This window comes from Microtus ochrogaster, chromosome 6, assembly GCF_000317375.1.
Source record: "Microtus ochrogaster isolate Prairie Vole_2 chromosome 6, MicOch1.0, whole genome shotgun sequence".
In the NCBI taxonomy this organism is placed as follows: Eukaryota; Metazoa; Chordata; class Mammalia; order Rodentia; family Cricetidae; genus Microtus; species Microtus ochrogaster.
In genome coordinates this window covers 15284826-15300510 of record NC_022013.1, presented here as the reverse complement: position 1 = coordinate 15300510, position 15685 = coordinate 15284826, and the positions used below count along the sequence as shown (strand labels likewise).

General features: G+C 41.1%; 1 protein-coding gene across 1 annotated transcript in view; it reads right to left on the bottom strand.

Annotated features, from left to right (window-relative positions):
* Cntnap5 (contactin associated protein like 5) overlaps positions 1-15685 on the bottom strand; it is a 964727-nt gene that overhangs the window by 769530 nt on the left and 179512 nt on the right. The window contains exon 2 of the mRNA XM_013346685.2: positions 4418-4522. Coding sequence (XP_013202139.1) covers positions 4418-4522 — 105 coding nt within the window. The remainder of the gene's footprint in view (positions 1-4417; positions 4523-15685) is intronic.

Here is a 15685-nt window from a genome sequence, read left to right as displayed (position 1 = left end):
TTGCAGGCAGGCTATAGAAACAAAGGAACTCCCTCCCGCTTGGGTTCCCCGAGGATTCGGACCCAGTCCCCATCAACTCTTTATAAATCATATTCCTACCTGCCCAGGCCAATCATACATTAAGCATCTAGCATAGTCCCTAACACATAGGAGGTACTCTTAAAGTCACAGAAGCATTGGCTGTTCATTAATTGGCCCCGCATCCTTAGCTTGTAACTCTGGTTGCATTTTAAAATCTCCTGGAAACTTCTTGTATATTCATTTGATCAATAACCATGCAAAACATCTGGGTTATGGGTTGGACAATGTCACTGGCAAAGGTGCCCAGGTGGTTCAGACAGAGGAGAGCCAGGATGCCAATTTCCCTAGAGCCTGGCTTTGACCATCCCTAAGGGAGGATGTGGCCCTGTGAATGGAGAGTGGTGCCAGTCCATTGCTCACTCAAGACTTCAGCCTCCTCTCACACACACTGGTCTGAGGTAGAGGTGCCCAGGATCCCCACCCTGCCAGAAAATGTCAGGTGTAACTAATCATTACAGAGACATTGTCTCCAGTCAATATCTGTTTCATAGAGAGGTTCAATGAACCTGCTCTTCCCCACAAGTGGATAAGGTGTTCCTAGACAGTGCTGACCTGGCCCCACACACTTTGAGTAAGAGATGAGGCTAATTGTCTTTGAAGCGCTTCTAGAGACTGTATCAAAATGTCTCAATCTGTGTTTCTTCCTGAAACAAAAATGGGTCTCCTTGCTTGACTCCCAGCTTTCTGTTCTACAGTGGCGAAGCTTTTCTCAATGTGCGTCTATAGCCTGGTTCTCCAGGTAATACTGTAAGGCATCATTCAGAGATGCCAAAGATATAAATGCAATCTTTACAAGTGGCTTGCTGATACCCATGGAACACCACAGTGTCTTAGCTCGCATGGGAGTGCTGACTGGTCAGGTTCCGAGCCATTCTTCTTCCTGGCCAACCCCTCTCCCAGCTTTGCTAAAGAATCAAGCTATTATTACAGCAGCAGTCAGTATGTATTCTGAATTCATTTGAGTTTGGTTTGAAATCAAGTGTTTTCCTCCTTTCCCTGCTCTCTGATATCAGGCAAACTATGCCATTTCCCTGAAGTTCAGCAACTCTATTTGGTGGGAAAGGTTATAGTTAATACCGTACAATAGTTTGGGGCTAATATGATAATGTACATAAAATAATTAATAAAATTTGCTACTTATCAGATTAGTCAAAGATCAGAATTAGAACAGACAATGAATGATGGAATGTTTTATTTTCCTATTAGATTAGTACAATGCTCGGCCATCTACAGGGGCTTCAGAATCTTCCGCATAACACCTATAGATGGTTAAGTCTTTCATATAAAAAGACTAAATAGTGATTCTCTGCAACATTTAATATATTGTAAATGCTAAATAAATATCTGCTGTACAGTTTTGTTTAGGGAAAATGACAAGAAAACATTCATATTCAGTATATAAGCAAATTTTCTGTTGTTTCCACCCAATGAATAGGGAAAGATATCTGCATTCTTAGATGGCTTTTTCAAATCATTTATGAATCTGACTTATTGGTTATTGATAACCATTATAACTGCATCCTTGTAATACATAGCATGAAAAACTACAACAGTATAAACAGACCTATAAATCAAAACTGATGGAGATTTAAAATCATAAAGTGTTAACAAATTAAATAGATCAAGGGTTAAAATATTAATAATTAGATAACCAACTAAAATGTATTCCAGAATGTAAGGAACATCAAAATAGAAACATATAAGATAGTCTGCTTAATATATAGACAGTTAAAAGGAGTTGGAGTGAATGAGAAAAGGCCAATGGACAAGCTGCACTTACATACAAAATTTCTTTATAAATTTGTGTGTATGGTAAGTGTGTATTTGAATATATGTTGGTGTACATGTCCTTGTTTATGTGTAAGAAGGCCCAAAGTTGACATCTGTAATGCCCTAGATAGTTTTAACCATCAACTTGACATTGACATAGCCTTGAGTCACCTAAGAAATGATTCTTGAGTGATTGACCATATAGTGCCTGAGAAAATGACTGAGCAAAGGAATATCACATAGGGGAAGAATGATTACACTGGCCCTGGAAGCCACACACCAGTTCTCTCTCTCTAGTTCTCTCTCTCTTTCTCTCTCTCTTTAACTCTCTCTCTCTCTCTCTCTCTCTCTCTCTCTCTCTCTCTCTCTCTCTCTCTCTCTGACATGTGTCAGGGGACTGTCTTGATTGTTAGTAGATTTACACTGTGGACAGCATCATCTACTAGACCAGTAGTCCTAGATTGTATTAAAAACTTTCTAGGCATGAACTTGCAAGCGAATCATCAAGCATCATCCTGACACTTCGCAGTTTCCTTGGTGGTGAGTGAGATCTTCGGTCAGAGGTAATAAAGGCCTGTCCTCAGATTCCTGCTTCAGTTCCTGCCCAGGCCTCCTTCAGGGATGAACTATAACCAGGAAGCTTGAATAACCTCTTCTTCTCTAAGCTGCTTTTGGTTCAACTGTTTTATCACAGGAATAGAAAATGAACTGTAGGAGGTCTTACCCACTGCTCTCTAACTCACGGGCTGGACCCCATTTAACTAGTCTTGCTAGCCAGCCTTGCTCTAGGCATGGCCTGTCTTTAACTTGTGAATGCTATGACTGTATTCAGGCAGCTGCCACACCCTCGTGATGTTTACATGGATTCTAGGAACCTGAACTTTTGTCCTAATGCTTGGGAGGTAAGTGCTTTACCCACTGAACCATCTCCCATCAGCCCTAGGATTCAACTATTTTTTTTGTTTTTCGAGACAGGGTTTCTCTGTGTCTTTGGAGCCTGTCCTGGAACGAGCTCTGTAGACCAGGCTGGTCTCGAACTCACAGACATCTGCTTGCCTCTGCCTCCCAAGTGCTGAGATTAAAGGTGTATGCCACCATCGCCCGGCGCATTCAACTATTTTTAAACCAAGAAAAATTTTATAATAATAATCAGCTTTTAGAATTTTACAAGCTAAGGTCTTTAAAAAAAGAAATTACATAGTTCTCTATATCCATTTCTATATATCACAAAATCAATATCAAAATATGATTAAAATATAGTTAAATATCCAACATCATATTGATTAAGTTCAATTTACATTAGTTATAAGTTAAGTGTAACTGCTCTATTTTTACCAGACCAAGTAATAACCCACAGTACCCTCTATATATGGCAATGTTACAAATTATTTATTTTCTTACATTTAATTCAGCACATTTAATATATACTTTAAAACAGTACTATTAATCTCACAATAGAACTAAATGTATTGAAATATTTTAAAAACCATTCAATTAATTTATCATGGGCATGTTTTGTGACCATTTATGCTGACATATGAAGTGTACATAATAAAACAAATATTTTTAAAAATGTAATCTTTTTCTCCAATACTTTTATGATGACAAAAGAAGGAATTCACAAGGTTGTGGATGGCTGCATGGATAAAATGCTTACATACAAGCATGAGGACCTGAGTTTGATCCCACAGATCTATTTTAAAAATAATAGGCATGGTAGCGTATGTTTGTAATCAGGCAGAAGGAGAAAGCCAGGCAGCCTAGCCTTCAAGCTTTAGTCTTATAAAAGAGTAGATGACATGTAAGAAACTTCACCCAAGGTTGTCTTCTGTTCCTCCCCCAGCACACACTAAATAAATGTATATATAAATACATATATACTCATATGTTGTTTGTATGTACACATTCATGCACACATAAGAATCTACAAAAAGAATTCCACAGGATGGCATGGTTATGTGCTTCCAAGAGAGAGAACTTTCCTGACATGGATTCCAGGGTTAACACCTCCAGAAACACAAAACAAAACCCAAAGAATTCCTTAGTGGATCTTTGGATTGGAGAAACGTGATTCAGTGTGCATTAACTCTATTAAATGATGGGAAGCATTTTTGTTATAGACTTAATGTCGCAGATTTCTTAAGGTTGTCTTCTGTCCGTCCCCTAGGATATGCTGAACATATGTGTGTCTGTATATATACTCATATGTTGTCTGTACATACACATGCAAGTACACATAAAAATCTACAAAATATTCCACAGGATGGCTATGTGTTTCCATGAGAGAGTACTTCCCTGACATGCCTGAAGTCATGGGTTCCAGGGTTATCACCTCCAAAGAATTCCTTGGTGGATCTTTGGGTTGGAGGAACAAGATTCAGTGCACATTACTATCTATTACATGATGGGAAGTATTTTTGTTATAGACTTAACCTTGTAGATTTCCTTCTGGACTGTGACTTTGGATGTGACCCCAGAACAGACAGACACAATATCTCTCCTCTTCTTAGTACTCACCCTGTCCTCATCCTAACACATGCATTTAGGGCAGAGTCCCTATACTTACCCATTCTCCAGTTCAACTGAGCTGGACTGGAACTTCCAGTGAGATCTGAGGAGCTGGAGAAAGCCATTGGTGAGAGGAAGGAGCCCAATGGGTCATCACAGTTGTCTAAAAAGAAAGGGAGAGAAGAAGAGGTCAGATTCTATTGGCAAGAAAAATAGGACTTCTCATTTACTAGCCATCTGTGCTGGAAAGCGTTGGGGAATATTCTGCAGTGTGTGTTATTATTGTGGTTGTTTCTCATAGCACTCAAATATGGTATGGCTTCCTTGCATGGATGGAGGAAACGGAGGCTGGAGGGGTTCAAGTTCACAAATCTAGAGAGTGGTATAACCAAAACACTCAGGAAGATTTCTTTGAGTCAAAAGCCCAGCTCCCTATGCATAACTTCAGCTGAGCATTTGTGCAAAGCCTTTCACAACGTGTGTGTGTTTAGTCCATAAGGAAGATTCTTACAGGAGGGTGTTGTTTATTCTCCCAGCTCTGTCTCCAAGGACCCTTGCAATAAATGTGTCCATCCCAATAGGATAATTTTGAATTTCTTGCTACAGCTTATAGGTGAGTGGGTGAGAAATGTGCTACTTATCCAATAGCTCACTTGTGTTACAAGAAGTAAAAGAGTAGTCACAGATGTTACACAATCTAGGGCTGGATAGTAACTTCAATAGCTAACTTTCTAGTCTTCCCTGCTGAGATACTATCAAAGGCTGCTTTGAGAATACTAAACAAGTATGGGTCCATTGGGTCAATGAGACCACATGACATGTCTTGACAACATGGTTATGTCTTTTCAATTCACACTAATCCATAGTCACTGGATTTCATATGGAGGGACGTGGTCTTCACACAACACATACCACATGCATAATTGACTTGGATATTTGTGCTCACCAAAACTAGAATTGAGATTTAATTACCATGCAACCAAACTAAGAGGCAGGGTCTTTAAGTGGTGATTAAGCCATAAGGGCTCCGCCCTCCTTGTGAATTTAGTGTTTCAGAACTGCAGCTTCTCAGCCTCTTTCCTTCTGACACTTAGTGACTCAGCGATTTGCTACATCCTGACACCTTCATAACAGACTCCCCAAATTTCAGAAATGAACAGCCAGCTGTTCCTTATGAGTGATCTTGTCTTGGGTATTCTGTTACAGTAGCACAAGACAGGTTAGGGAACTTAATCATTGATGTAAGTAGTGATGCATTTTTCTGAATCTTCCACTAGATGGTCCATGTTTTCATAGGTCCTTAGCAAGGAGTCTACTGCATGATAGAACTCAAGTAAATGTGTGTGGAAAAAGTGGGATGGTGAATGATACTGACAGGGACAAAAGAAAGGACCAATCAATCAACCAATTAGCTAACTTCACAAAGCCCACATTCTTTTCCCATCTTTCCGTTTTGAACACAATTGATTCTCTGGGACATTGAAAAATGACTTCACAAAATCTAGACAGACCTTATTCAAAACATTCAAGGTAAATTTCCTGGTGTGCAGGCTCTTGGGAGGAACTGATCTGACATTTGAAAAGAACATTTACATAGGATCATGCTTGCTTATCCAGCCAATTCTTACAAAGCTGCGTTTCAGATAATTGCAAGAAAAAATAATTAGAAAAGTAAGGATTAAATTCTTGTTTGTTAAGTGTGTTTGAGAATCGCCTGGTAAACTGTGTTTCAGGTTTCTCCAAATTCAAATGCTTCAACACTGTTTGACAAGAATGGAGCAGAGGCATATCTTAAATGAAGAGGAAAACAGCAGAAACAGCAACGCAGCTTGGTGGCTCTGGGGCTAGGGGCATACAGCAGGCGAACATGGGGTATGTGACTGCTTTACTCTAACACAGGCTAGAAATGCATTAACTCCACAAAGCACTGGCTCTATCTCTCTTACATATCTTACACATGCACACACACACACACACAAATACAAGGCAGAAATTACATTTGTTTATGACCTTTTGTCATCAACAGATGTAAGGACATCAGATATAACTGGAACCATAGCTCAATTTGTCAAGTGTTTGCTACGCAACCTTAAGGACCTGAGTCAACCACCCATGTGAAAACCTGCCTGCCGAACATCAGCATTGGGGAGGAAGAGACAAGTGAATCTTTGGGGATTGTTTGCCATCTAGAACAACCTATTTTGTGAGCTCTACTCCAGTGAGAGACCCTGTCTTAAAAGAGAAGGTTCACGGTATCACGCGCAACAATACTTGGTTCATCTCTGGCTTCCACAGACACACAGACATGTATCAGAATACATATGCACCTGCACACTAGGACATGGATACACATGCACACATACACATGCACAGATACAGTCACAGGGAAGCTCACATAGTGCAGTTGTCCTTACTGCATTTGCCCTCTGATAACTTTTCCATGTGTCATGGATGTCCTTTATAAACACAGTGTGCTCCCAGTTCTGGTCATTCCTGAGCCTTCCTTATCAAATTTTACAGTAGAATGAACCATTTATTTTTCTACAAATTCACATTTTGCATTCTAAGGGAGCTGACTATATTCTTTTTAAAATCTGAAGTTAGTTCAAGCCACACATCACTTAGAGAACAGCCCTGGAGCTTCATTTCTCTCCTTTTCACAGTTGCCCTGTGTACGCATGTAAATTGGTAAAATGCCTACAATGTGGAAACAGACTTGTGACCTAATCATTTAAATTTAAGCCATCTCATGTATTTTAAGATTCTATTTGTGCCTGTCCTCACATGGGCACTGGGGAAAGTTCTGAGCAAACGGAGCCATACCCTGCAGGTTGCTCACAGACCATTCACAAACATAAGCGTTAAACAGATGGACGGGGGAAATAGCTTAGAGCACATTCACTAAAGTTTAGCACAACTCAAAATCCTTTATACTTGTTCAGCCTTCTGTACTCCCTCAACAACAACTTTATAAGGGGCTAAACCTCAGGAGCCCATTGCCCTCTTAGCAATAATAGCCGTGCTTCCTACTGGCTATTCCCACCTCTCTTCTTTCTGGGGACAATTTTTCCATGTTTGGCATTAACAAATCCTCAGTCAAGGGAAAGGTTCAGTGACGATTTTAAGTATCTTGTCCTCACAGAACTAGTATACTTAAAGAAGGGAGTCTAAAGTACCCATCTGAATTGAGATCTCCCATCTCAAAACAATGATAAAAATAGATAAATTCCAAACCAGAAAGAGAGATCATCCTGATTTCCACTTAGCATAATGAGTGGATTCCCTGTAGAGTCTCCATGGTTACCACAGAGACTCCATGATGTAGGATTCCTCTCTGTATGCTATGAATATGTTTTATTAACCATTGGTCAATAAAGAACCTGCTACAGCCTATAGCAGAGCAGAACATAGTCAAGCTGGTAGAGATATATATAGAGAGTCAGCTCTTGAAGGAGACTGACACCAGCCACCAGTCAAAACCATACCAATAGGCCACAACCTTGTGGCAGTACACAGATTTTTAAAAAAGGGTTAATTTAAGATGTAAGAGTTAGCTAAACATATACCTAAGCAATTGGCCAGTGTTGTAATTGATATAGTTTCTGTGTTATTATTGGTGTCTAGATGGCCAAGAAATGAATGAGCAGTCTCTGTCTACAACTTAATAACCCTAGCAGACAATAGACTTGGCCTTTAAAGCTTGGAGGTTCCAATTCATGTATGTGTTTCTTCTCCTGCCACAGTGTCTGAACACAGTCTAGGTCAGTGGACAAAGTTGTGTTCTCATGTCTGCCAAGCAGGTAGGCATCTGTATGATATCCACCCATAACTCTTTGATGGAAAACCAGGAGCAAGAAAAGCCTTAGAATGAAACCCACATGAGAGTGGGCAGCAGCAGGAGCTTCTGGGATACCTGCTGCCACCCAGGAGAATGGAGACTAAGATTCTTAGGATCTTGCTGCTGTGCTCTGAACCCCTTCAAAGAACTGGTGCTGTAAATGGTTCTTCTATGTTAAGGTCTCCCGTGAGCCAAAGACACAGGAGAAAGGTGGAAGAGAAGAGGGTGGACCTCCGTGACAAAGAGATCACAGGGTGTGTTCAACACACAGCTGGGCATCCTGGTAGAGGCTGGTTTAAATTCACACCCAACACATGCATGGGAAGGAAGGAGATGCCATCTGCTCCATCACTCCTACAGGCTTCCTACCACATTGTCTTTAAAATTTAGGCTTCTCTATAGTGTTCTCAGAAGTTGTGGGTCTGTGGTGTGTGTGTGTGTGTGTGTGTGTGTTTATAGAAAGTAAAAGAGTGAAGAAACCTTGTCAGGAGAGACTTTCTGTTTGTAAAACAGTGTCTATGTAGCCCATAGTGTGTCTTCACTTGCAATTCTTTTAGGGTACCAGGCTTTCTTGTGTAGAAGGAAGTGTTTTCAGTTTTGAAAAAAATTCTCGAGGAGCTATACTGATTAATCTCAGTTGTCAACTTGGCTGAATTTAGAATCAACTATGAGTGGACTCTCTTGGAACAAGTATCAGGGATTGTCTTGATTTGGTTAGTTGAAGTGGGAAAGATCACTGGGAATGTGGGCAGAGCCTTCTGGAAGAACCCAGGAAGAAGGCAGTACAAAGGAAAGGCTTTTGTTTATTTTTCTAACTGTTCTACCATCTTACCCACGGATTCATCTACCCATGTCAAGACTTCTACTCTGTTGCTGCTGCCAACTGATGCTGTTCTTCACTAACATCACAACTCAGCTTCTTTGGTCAAAGACCAACAGTTCTCCAGGAATCCTTCAGGTTGTCAGCATCAGATCAGGGAAATGGAAGCATATAGCTTCCTTTACCAGATGGGGGTGCCAGAGCCTTCAACCTCTATTCTGAACAGCTACCAGTTCTCAGCTTCTCCGGTGTGAAAAAGGCCATTGGCAGTTATCTAGACTGGCATGTAAATCAATCTAATAAATCCTGCTTCAATATATGTGCATTCTGTATTCAGTTCCTACAGAGTACACTGAGCAGGACAGGGAGTAAACATTGGGTTACTTATACCCACTTCCAATGCATTATTCTCAGATAGGCCATAAGCTTCCTTGGAAATTGTAAAACAGATATAACTAAATGCACAGTGCACTGTTTCCAGAATAACGTCCCCTTCCTGTGATATTCCTTCCAAATTGCAAATTCAATTAAACTTTAAGCCCTAATTAAAGTTGGTATGATTATTTTTCTTTAGCCAATGACCATCATTTCAGCAATTGATCATCTTTTTTCTTTGTTTTTAAACTTGATTGTATTTTTATTTCAGTACATGTGTGTGCAGTGGAGTTGTGTACACATGTGGGTGGGTCCTGTGGAAGCCAAAGCAGGTCCCTGATACAGTAGATACAGGCTGTTGTGAGTTGCCCGACTTGGGTGCTGGGAACTGAACCCAGGTCCCCTGCAAGAGCAGTAAACACTCTTTACTGCTGAGCCATCTCTCCAGATTCTGCTGTTTTCTTTTATAACATAAAAAAGAAATGCTAGCTACACTCCATAGCTATATAAATAAAAACTCAAACATGACTGGTGGAACTAAAAGCTCATTCTTTTTTATAGCTCAGAAGCTGTTGAATCAACCTTTGATCTATCTACAAATAACATATTCTAATATTCAAAGATTATTGGGGGTCCGGATGGCAGTGGTGCACGTCTTTAATCCCAGCACTTGGGAGGCAGAGGTAGGCAAATCTCAGTGAGTCTGAGGCCAGCCTGGTCTACAAAAGCTAGTTCCAGGACAGGCTCCAAAGCTATAGAGAAACCATGTCTTGAAAAACAAAAACAAAAATTAAGATTATTGGGTCTATGGAACCTGACAAACATCTGAATTTCCTTTATAAGTGAGGTGATTTGGGCCAAAATAGATGACAAAAATCCATCTAGGACTATTACTGGACCTGCTTGGACCAAGACATAGGTATATCACTGTGCACTGGTGACCTCTGGTAGATTCCACTTCTGGATGAGGCAGGCTACAATTATTTACATTATTCATAACAGTTTATTTAATGTGCCTTATGTTTTGAATGGAAACTGTCTCCAGAAGATCATGTGCTTGAACACTTGACGGTGGTGGTGGTGGTGGTGGTGGTGGTGGTGGTGGTGGTCGTGGTGGTGGTGGTTGTGTGTGGAAGGCTGTGGAACCTGTGTCTGGTGGAGTTTCCTTGGAAGAGATGCATCCCTGGGGGCACATCTTGAGGTATTGCAGCTCGTCCTCCTTCAGGTTCAGCCAGAGTCTGGCGACAGTGGATACAATGTACTTTGTCACAATGATGAATAACATAACTAAGACAATAAGTAGCATTTATTAACATATCTTATTGCTAAATGGAAGTCTGTGGAAACCTTTGAGGAATAACAGTTTGCAGTTTCACAATTGTTTACATCTTCTTTGGACCCTGATTTCTCCCTTCATTTTCTGAAGCTTCCTCCTCTCAGGGGAGGATAGACAAAGGGCAGATGTACAAGTAAGAAGAGAAAATCAGAAGAAATTCATGTGTTCGTTTCTGGGTATCTGCATGGAAGCCCAAGAAGATTGATCCTAACGCTGCAGGGTGGGGGTGACTGCTTCTTCAGACACATGAGTACCACAATCCAGGGATGCTCGTTCAAAGCCCAGAGCAGCTCCCAGGGAAAGTGGAGTAAATCCCACATTAACACGGCATCTTGGAAGTTACTGCTCAATGTTTAAGTTCCTTCTGCTTTAAGTAACATTTTTTTTTGTTGCCAGCATATATTTTTTATTCATTATTATTAAAATACCAATAGAGTTACAGATGGTACTGAAGTGAAATTGTGTGTATCATCTTGATTACTACAGTAAATTGTCTGCATATGGGGATTTGGAGCTAAAGAGATTCACTTGCATTTATCGGCAAGATAAAATCCCTCTTAGCATTAAACATGTAATGACCTACTTTGTTTAAAGTATGAACTCTGTGGCATGTCTTTACGGGTACTTAGAGGCCATAACTCAGTATTCTACCTTCCCTTACTTTTCCCATTGTTACCTGTAATTTCACTTAGCAAACAACGATAATAAATATACGGCTTTACTCCTAAATCTGGCCCTGTCTCCTTTCTCTACCATAAAACCCAATGACAGATGACTTCATTACAAGCAGACCGATGACAACAGTTTTCTAAAGAGCAGCATGGAGAACCTCATCTTCTGTGCCCAGCCCAACTTCTCCATGTTACTACAACAACTGCTTTTGCGTTATGTTCTGGACAGTCAGTGCCAGACTGCTGGCTACAGGAAGACATTGGACTCAGACAGAGACCTGAGGTCAAACAGCAGATCTTCCATTTTAACAAAAAGTGCAGGGGTTTGCCCCAGGGGTAGAACAGTTGGTTAGCAGGCATAACACTCCTGAGAGTTCAATTCCTACCACCAACTCTAGTCATTGTATTAAAAAAAGTTTGAAAATTTGTGCTTAGAAACTATTGCATGTAAAACTGAAATGACATGGCCTGAGATCCAGAGTCCTAAGCCCTCTTCTTGAGAACTGTAAATACTCCATCACTTCCTATTTCTCTGGTGTAAGTTCTTTGGCTGTAAAAAAAAAAGTGAATTACTCTTGCCTTTATTTCATCAGGCTTTGGAAAGAGTAAAAGTTTGTTATGAGGAATCCCTCAAAAGTGCTAGACATGAATATAGAACCTCACATTGAAATGTGACTCTTGTTGGTGACAGACTAATGTGTCCACAATGGAGTGCAGACACCTAGCCCATCAAGGTGCAAACAAGAGGGCATCGTGGAGCATTTAGGCTTTTAAGGCAATCCCACCCCAGATGGTGGAGAAAACTTGCTCTGGAGTTAGTAACATTCCTGCCAAAGTGGTTCCTGGGGCTGCATCTCACTTAGATTCAGAAAGCAGAAGGCCATAGCCAGGAGCTCAATGTTTTAAGAGACTGCTAGAGTAGCTCTGTCTGGGGTCTGCAGTGTTGCAGTTCTCTGGGTTCTTCAGTGCTGCAGCTCTCTGTCTGGGGTCTGCAGTGCTGCAGCTCCCTGTCTGGGGTGGCAGTGCTACAGCTCTCTGTCTGGGGTCTGCAGTGCTGCAGCTCTCTGTCTGGGGTGGCAGTGATGCAGCTCTCTGTCTGGGATCTGCAGTGCTGCAGCTCCCTGTCTGGGGTCTTCAGTGCTGCAGCTCTCTGTCTGGGGTCTTCAGTGCTGCAGCTCTCTGTCTGGGGTCTTCAGTGCTGCAGCTCTCTGTCTGGGGTGGCAGTGATGCAGCTCCCTGTCTGGGGTCCGCAGTGCTGCAGCTCTCTGGGGCCTGCAACAGAACAGTTCCCAGGCTCCTGGGTCAATTTTCTGTCTGGTGGAGGGAACAATAAGGAGGAGTCCTCTGGGTGGTCAAGAGTAGAGTTCTGAGATGTTGAGAATAACAGTAGGAACAGCACAAAGAAGATAGACGAGGGTGAGGAATTGGCGATGACAATCATGCATATATAGGCTGGCCTTTTCGTGTGTGTGTGTGTGTGTGTGTGTGTGTGTGTGTGTGTGTGTGAGATCTTTCAATGTAGGTCAATGTGAGTCTCTTTCAATTGTTTGTCTTGAACCTGCTCCTCAACTCTAAGGTAGTTACTGAGCCTGGTAGACCTTGTGTAAATGTACCTCTATCTTTCTCAGATTTTACATGGGTATAGCACAATCCCAGGCATATATATTTTTCATATCAGAGTATAATCTCAGTCCAGCTATACTTTCATATTGCTGTTGGCTCTTATTTATTTTTTTATTCTTTAGATGTTCTATGCCATAGTACGTGAATATTGTCATACCCATCCACCATTGCCTGCCCCTACTCCCCTGAACTGCACACGATCACCCTCCCAGTTTCATTCTTATTTTCTCTTTTTTTTTGTTTATAACCCCCCAATCTAATTACTGTTCCCCCATGTGCATGGGTTTGGTGTCATCTACTGGGGCAAAAGTAACATACCAGGAGCTTTATCTCCAAATGAGAGTGATGTTCCTACCATTAGAAACCAGCAACTGACAGTAGCTCCTCCAATAGCAATGGAGTCTTGGGGCCACCCCAACCTTTTGACTGGTTTGGTCCTGCACAGGTCTTGAACAGATAGCCATGGCTTCAGGGAGATGATATATACCACAGTCATGTCATATCCCGAGTCCTTTTGTTGGTTTTGGTCTTTGTTTTCATCCCAAGGTAAGAAATATTTTGCTCCCTTCAAACAGCTGTACTTTATTGTTTTCCATTTATGTCGTTAAAACTAACTTATCAATGGCTTTATTAAATTCAACAAAAGGATATTTTCTGAGGTGGAATGTTAGGGGCTGAAGTGTGACACAGTAAATGAAGAGAAGCAGGATGAGAAAGCACAACCTCTATTCTAAAAGAATGAATGGAATAGCATCAGAAACCGCAGGGATGCAACAGATCCCAGTCTGAGAAGTGTGCAGAACAGTGAGACCCAGCAAATGGCCTCTCAGCACAGGGAGCATGCTGTTCTCCATCAAGAGTAGAGCAGAGACTAGGGAGACAGAGGTCTCATACAAAAGGTAAGCCAGTGGGCCCTGCTGCAAACAGAAGGGCAAGCTCCCACTCCTGCTGCAGAATGGGTCAATAGTGGAGCAGGCTTCATTCTATCTCTCCTGCTTTCCCAAAGGGAGGGAAGCACTATCTGGAAAAGATTCTATTTGTTAAAACTAACCTGTTTTGGATGGGAGGTGGGGATAGCAATATAACTCATATTATATAAAAGTGGAAGGAGAAATACTGGGGGTTTGAGGGAATAAAGAGATGGGAGTCAGAGATAGAGGAGGGGAGGGGACATTAGGAGGACGATCAATCAAAATTAAATTGCTATGAAAACACCTTAAAGAATCCTGTCACTTTTTATGCCAATTAAACATTATACCATATTAAATTAAAAATTGAATGGCCTATACTGGGGCTTAATAACAAGGTACAACCATCAACATGCCATGTCCCCAGAAGAGAAAAGCATGATGGGAAGTAGTTAATTATGGAAGTAGAGATGAGGGTATTCCACATGACAAAGTTTTCAAATACTACTGATGCACATGTAGGGAGCAATTGTCATTGTCTTCACTATGTAAGCTAACTGTGACCCCACTAGGAGGCTTGAATGGAGAGTTTCAGACACATGGTCACAAAGGCAGTCCTGACTAATATCAGAGTGTCACAAAGCAAAAAGACATGATGTGAGAAAAGGACCTTTACGGATGAGAGGGGTGACAGAAATGGGTGCGAAATACAGGTAGAGATGGGAGTAAACAGAATGCAGCATGCATGAGTGTGTGTGTGTGTGTGTGTGTGTGTGTGTGTGTGTGCACATGCACGTATGCCAGAGGACAGATGTAATCAGCTAAAATTATCATGTTAAGTAAACCCTGGCAATAAGGATACTACAAACTTTTTAAGCTGGCAGGAGATTTAACTTGGGTATCAAGGAGTATGATGGTTGGTAACCCTAGCCTCGGTTCATAGCGGCTGACACAATCATCTATGTATAGCTTAGATAAATAATAGCAATAAGCCTTGTAGTAAAAATTTTGGAGGTCTCTCTCTGTCACGAGGCTGATTGCTAGTATGGCAGAGAAATCTAAAGCACTAGCTGAGTGATTAACTCCTATAACTTCATCCCACCATAGTGATTGATCCAGTTGTGTGTATCTCACTCCTGGTTGCTTCTCCCTGTCCCAGTATACATAGGAGGCACATTTTAGCTTGAACATTAGCTGATCTCGGATGCACAATTGAAGAACCATAAAAGACTGAAAGAATCTCTTCAGTTCAGTAATTGCAAAGCTAAGTGTGGGCAGGGGAGGGTCATGGTACAGGAAGAAGAGATGGTACTAACAGATGACAGTGCTGTTGGACACCTGACATTCTTCCTGTCCAGGCTTAGAGTAAATGCATCAGAACACAGGGCTTACATTCTCTGGGCTCCCCTTGCCTCCTCCACACTCTACTTTAGCAGAGCCAGAAAAAAAGCTACATTGACACTCCTCTTTTCCACCTTTTTGTCTTGTCCTTTGTATTTCTCCTTTTTTAAGTTTATAAATTTATTGCATTTTAATTTTAGTTTTTAAAAAAGCTTTACAAAACATTACACTTCTCATTTTTGTGATTCCTTTTACTTAGTTTCTTTATCTGTCAATCAGTTTACTTCTGTTTCTCTCTTATTCCTTTCTGCTCCACAAATTTCTAACCCATTGTTCTGTTTTCTTTCATTTACTTAATCCTGTTATTCATTTGTTTTCCCTCTTTTGTGCTTCTTTCTTTATTTCATTTATTTA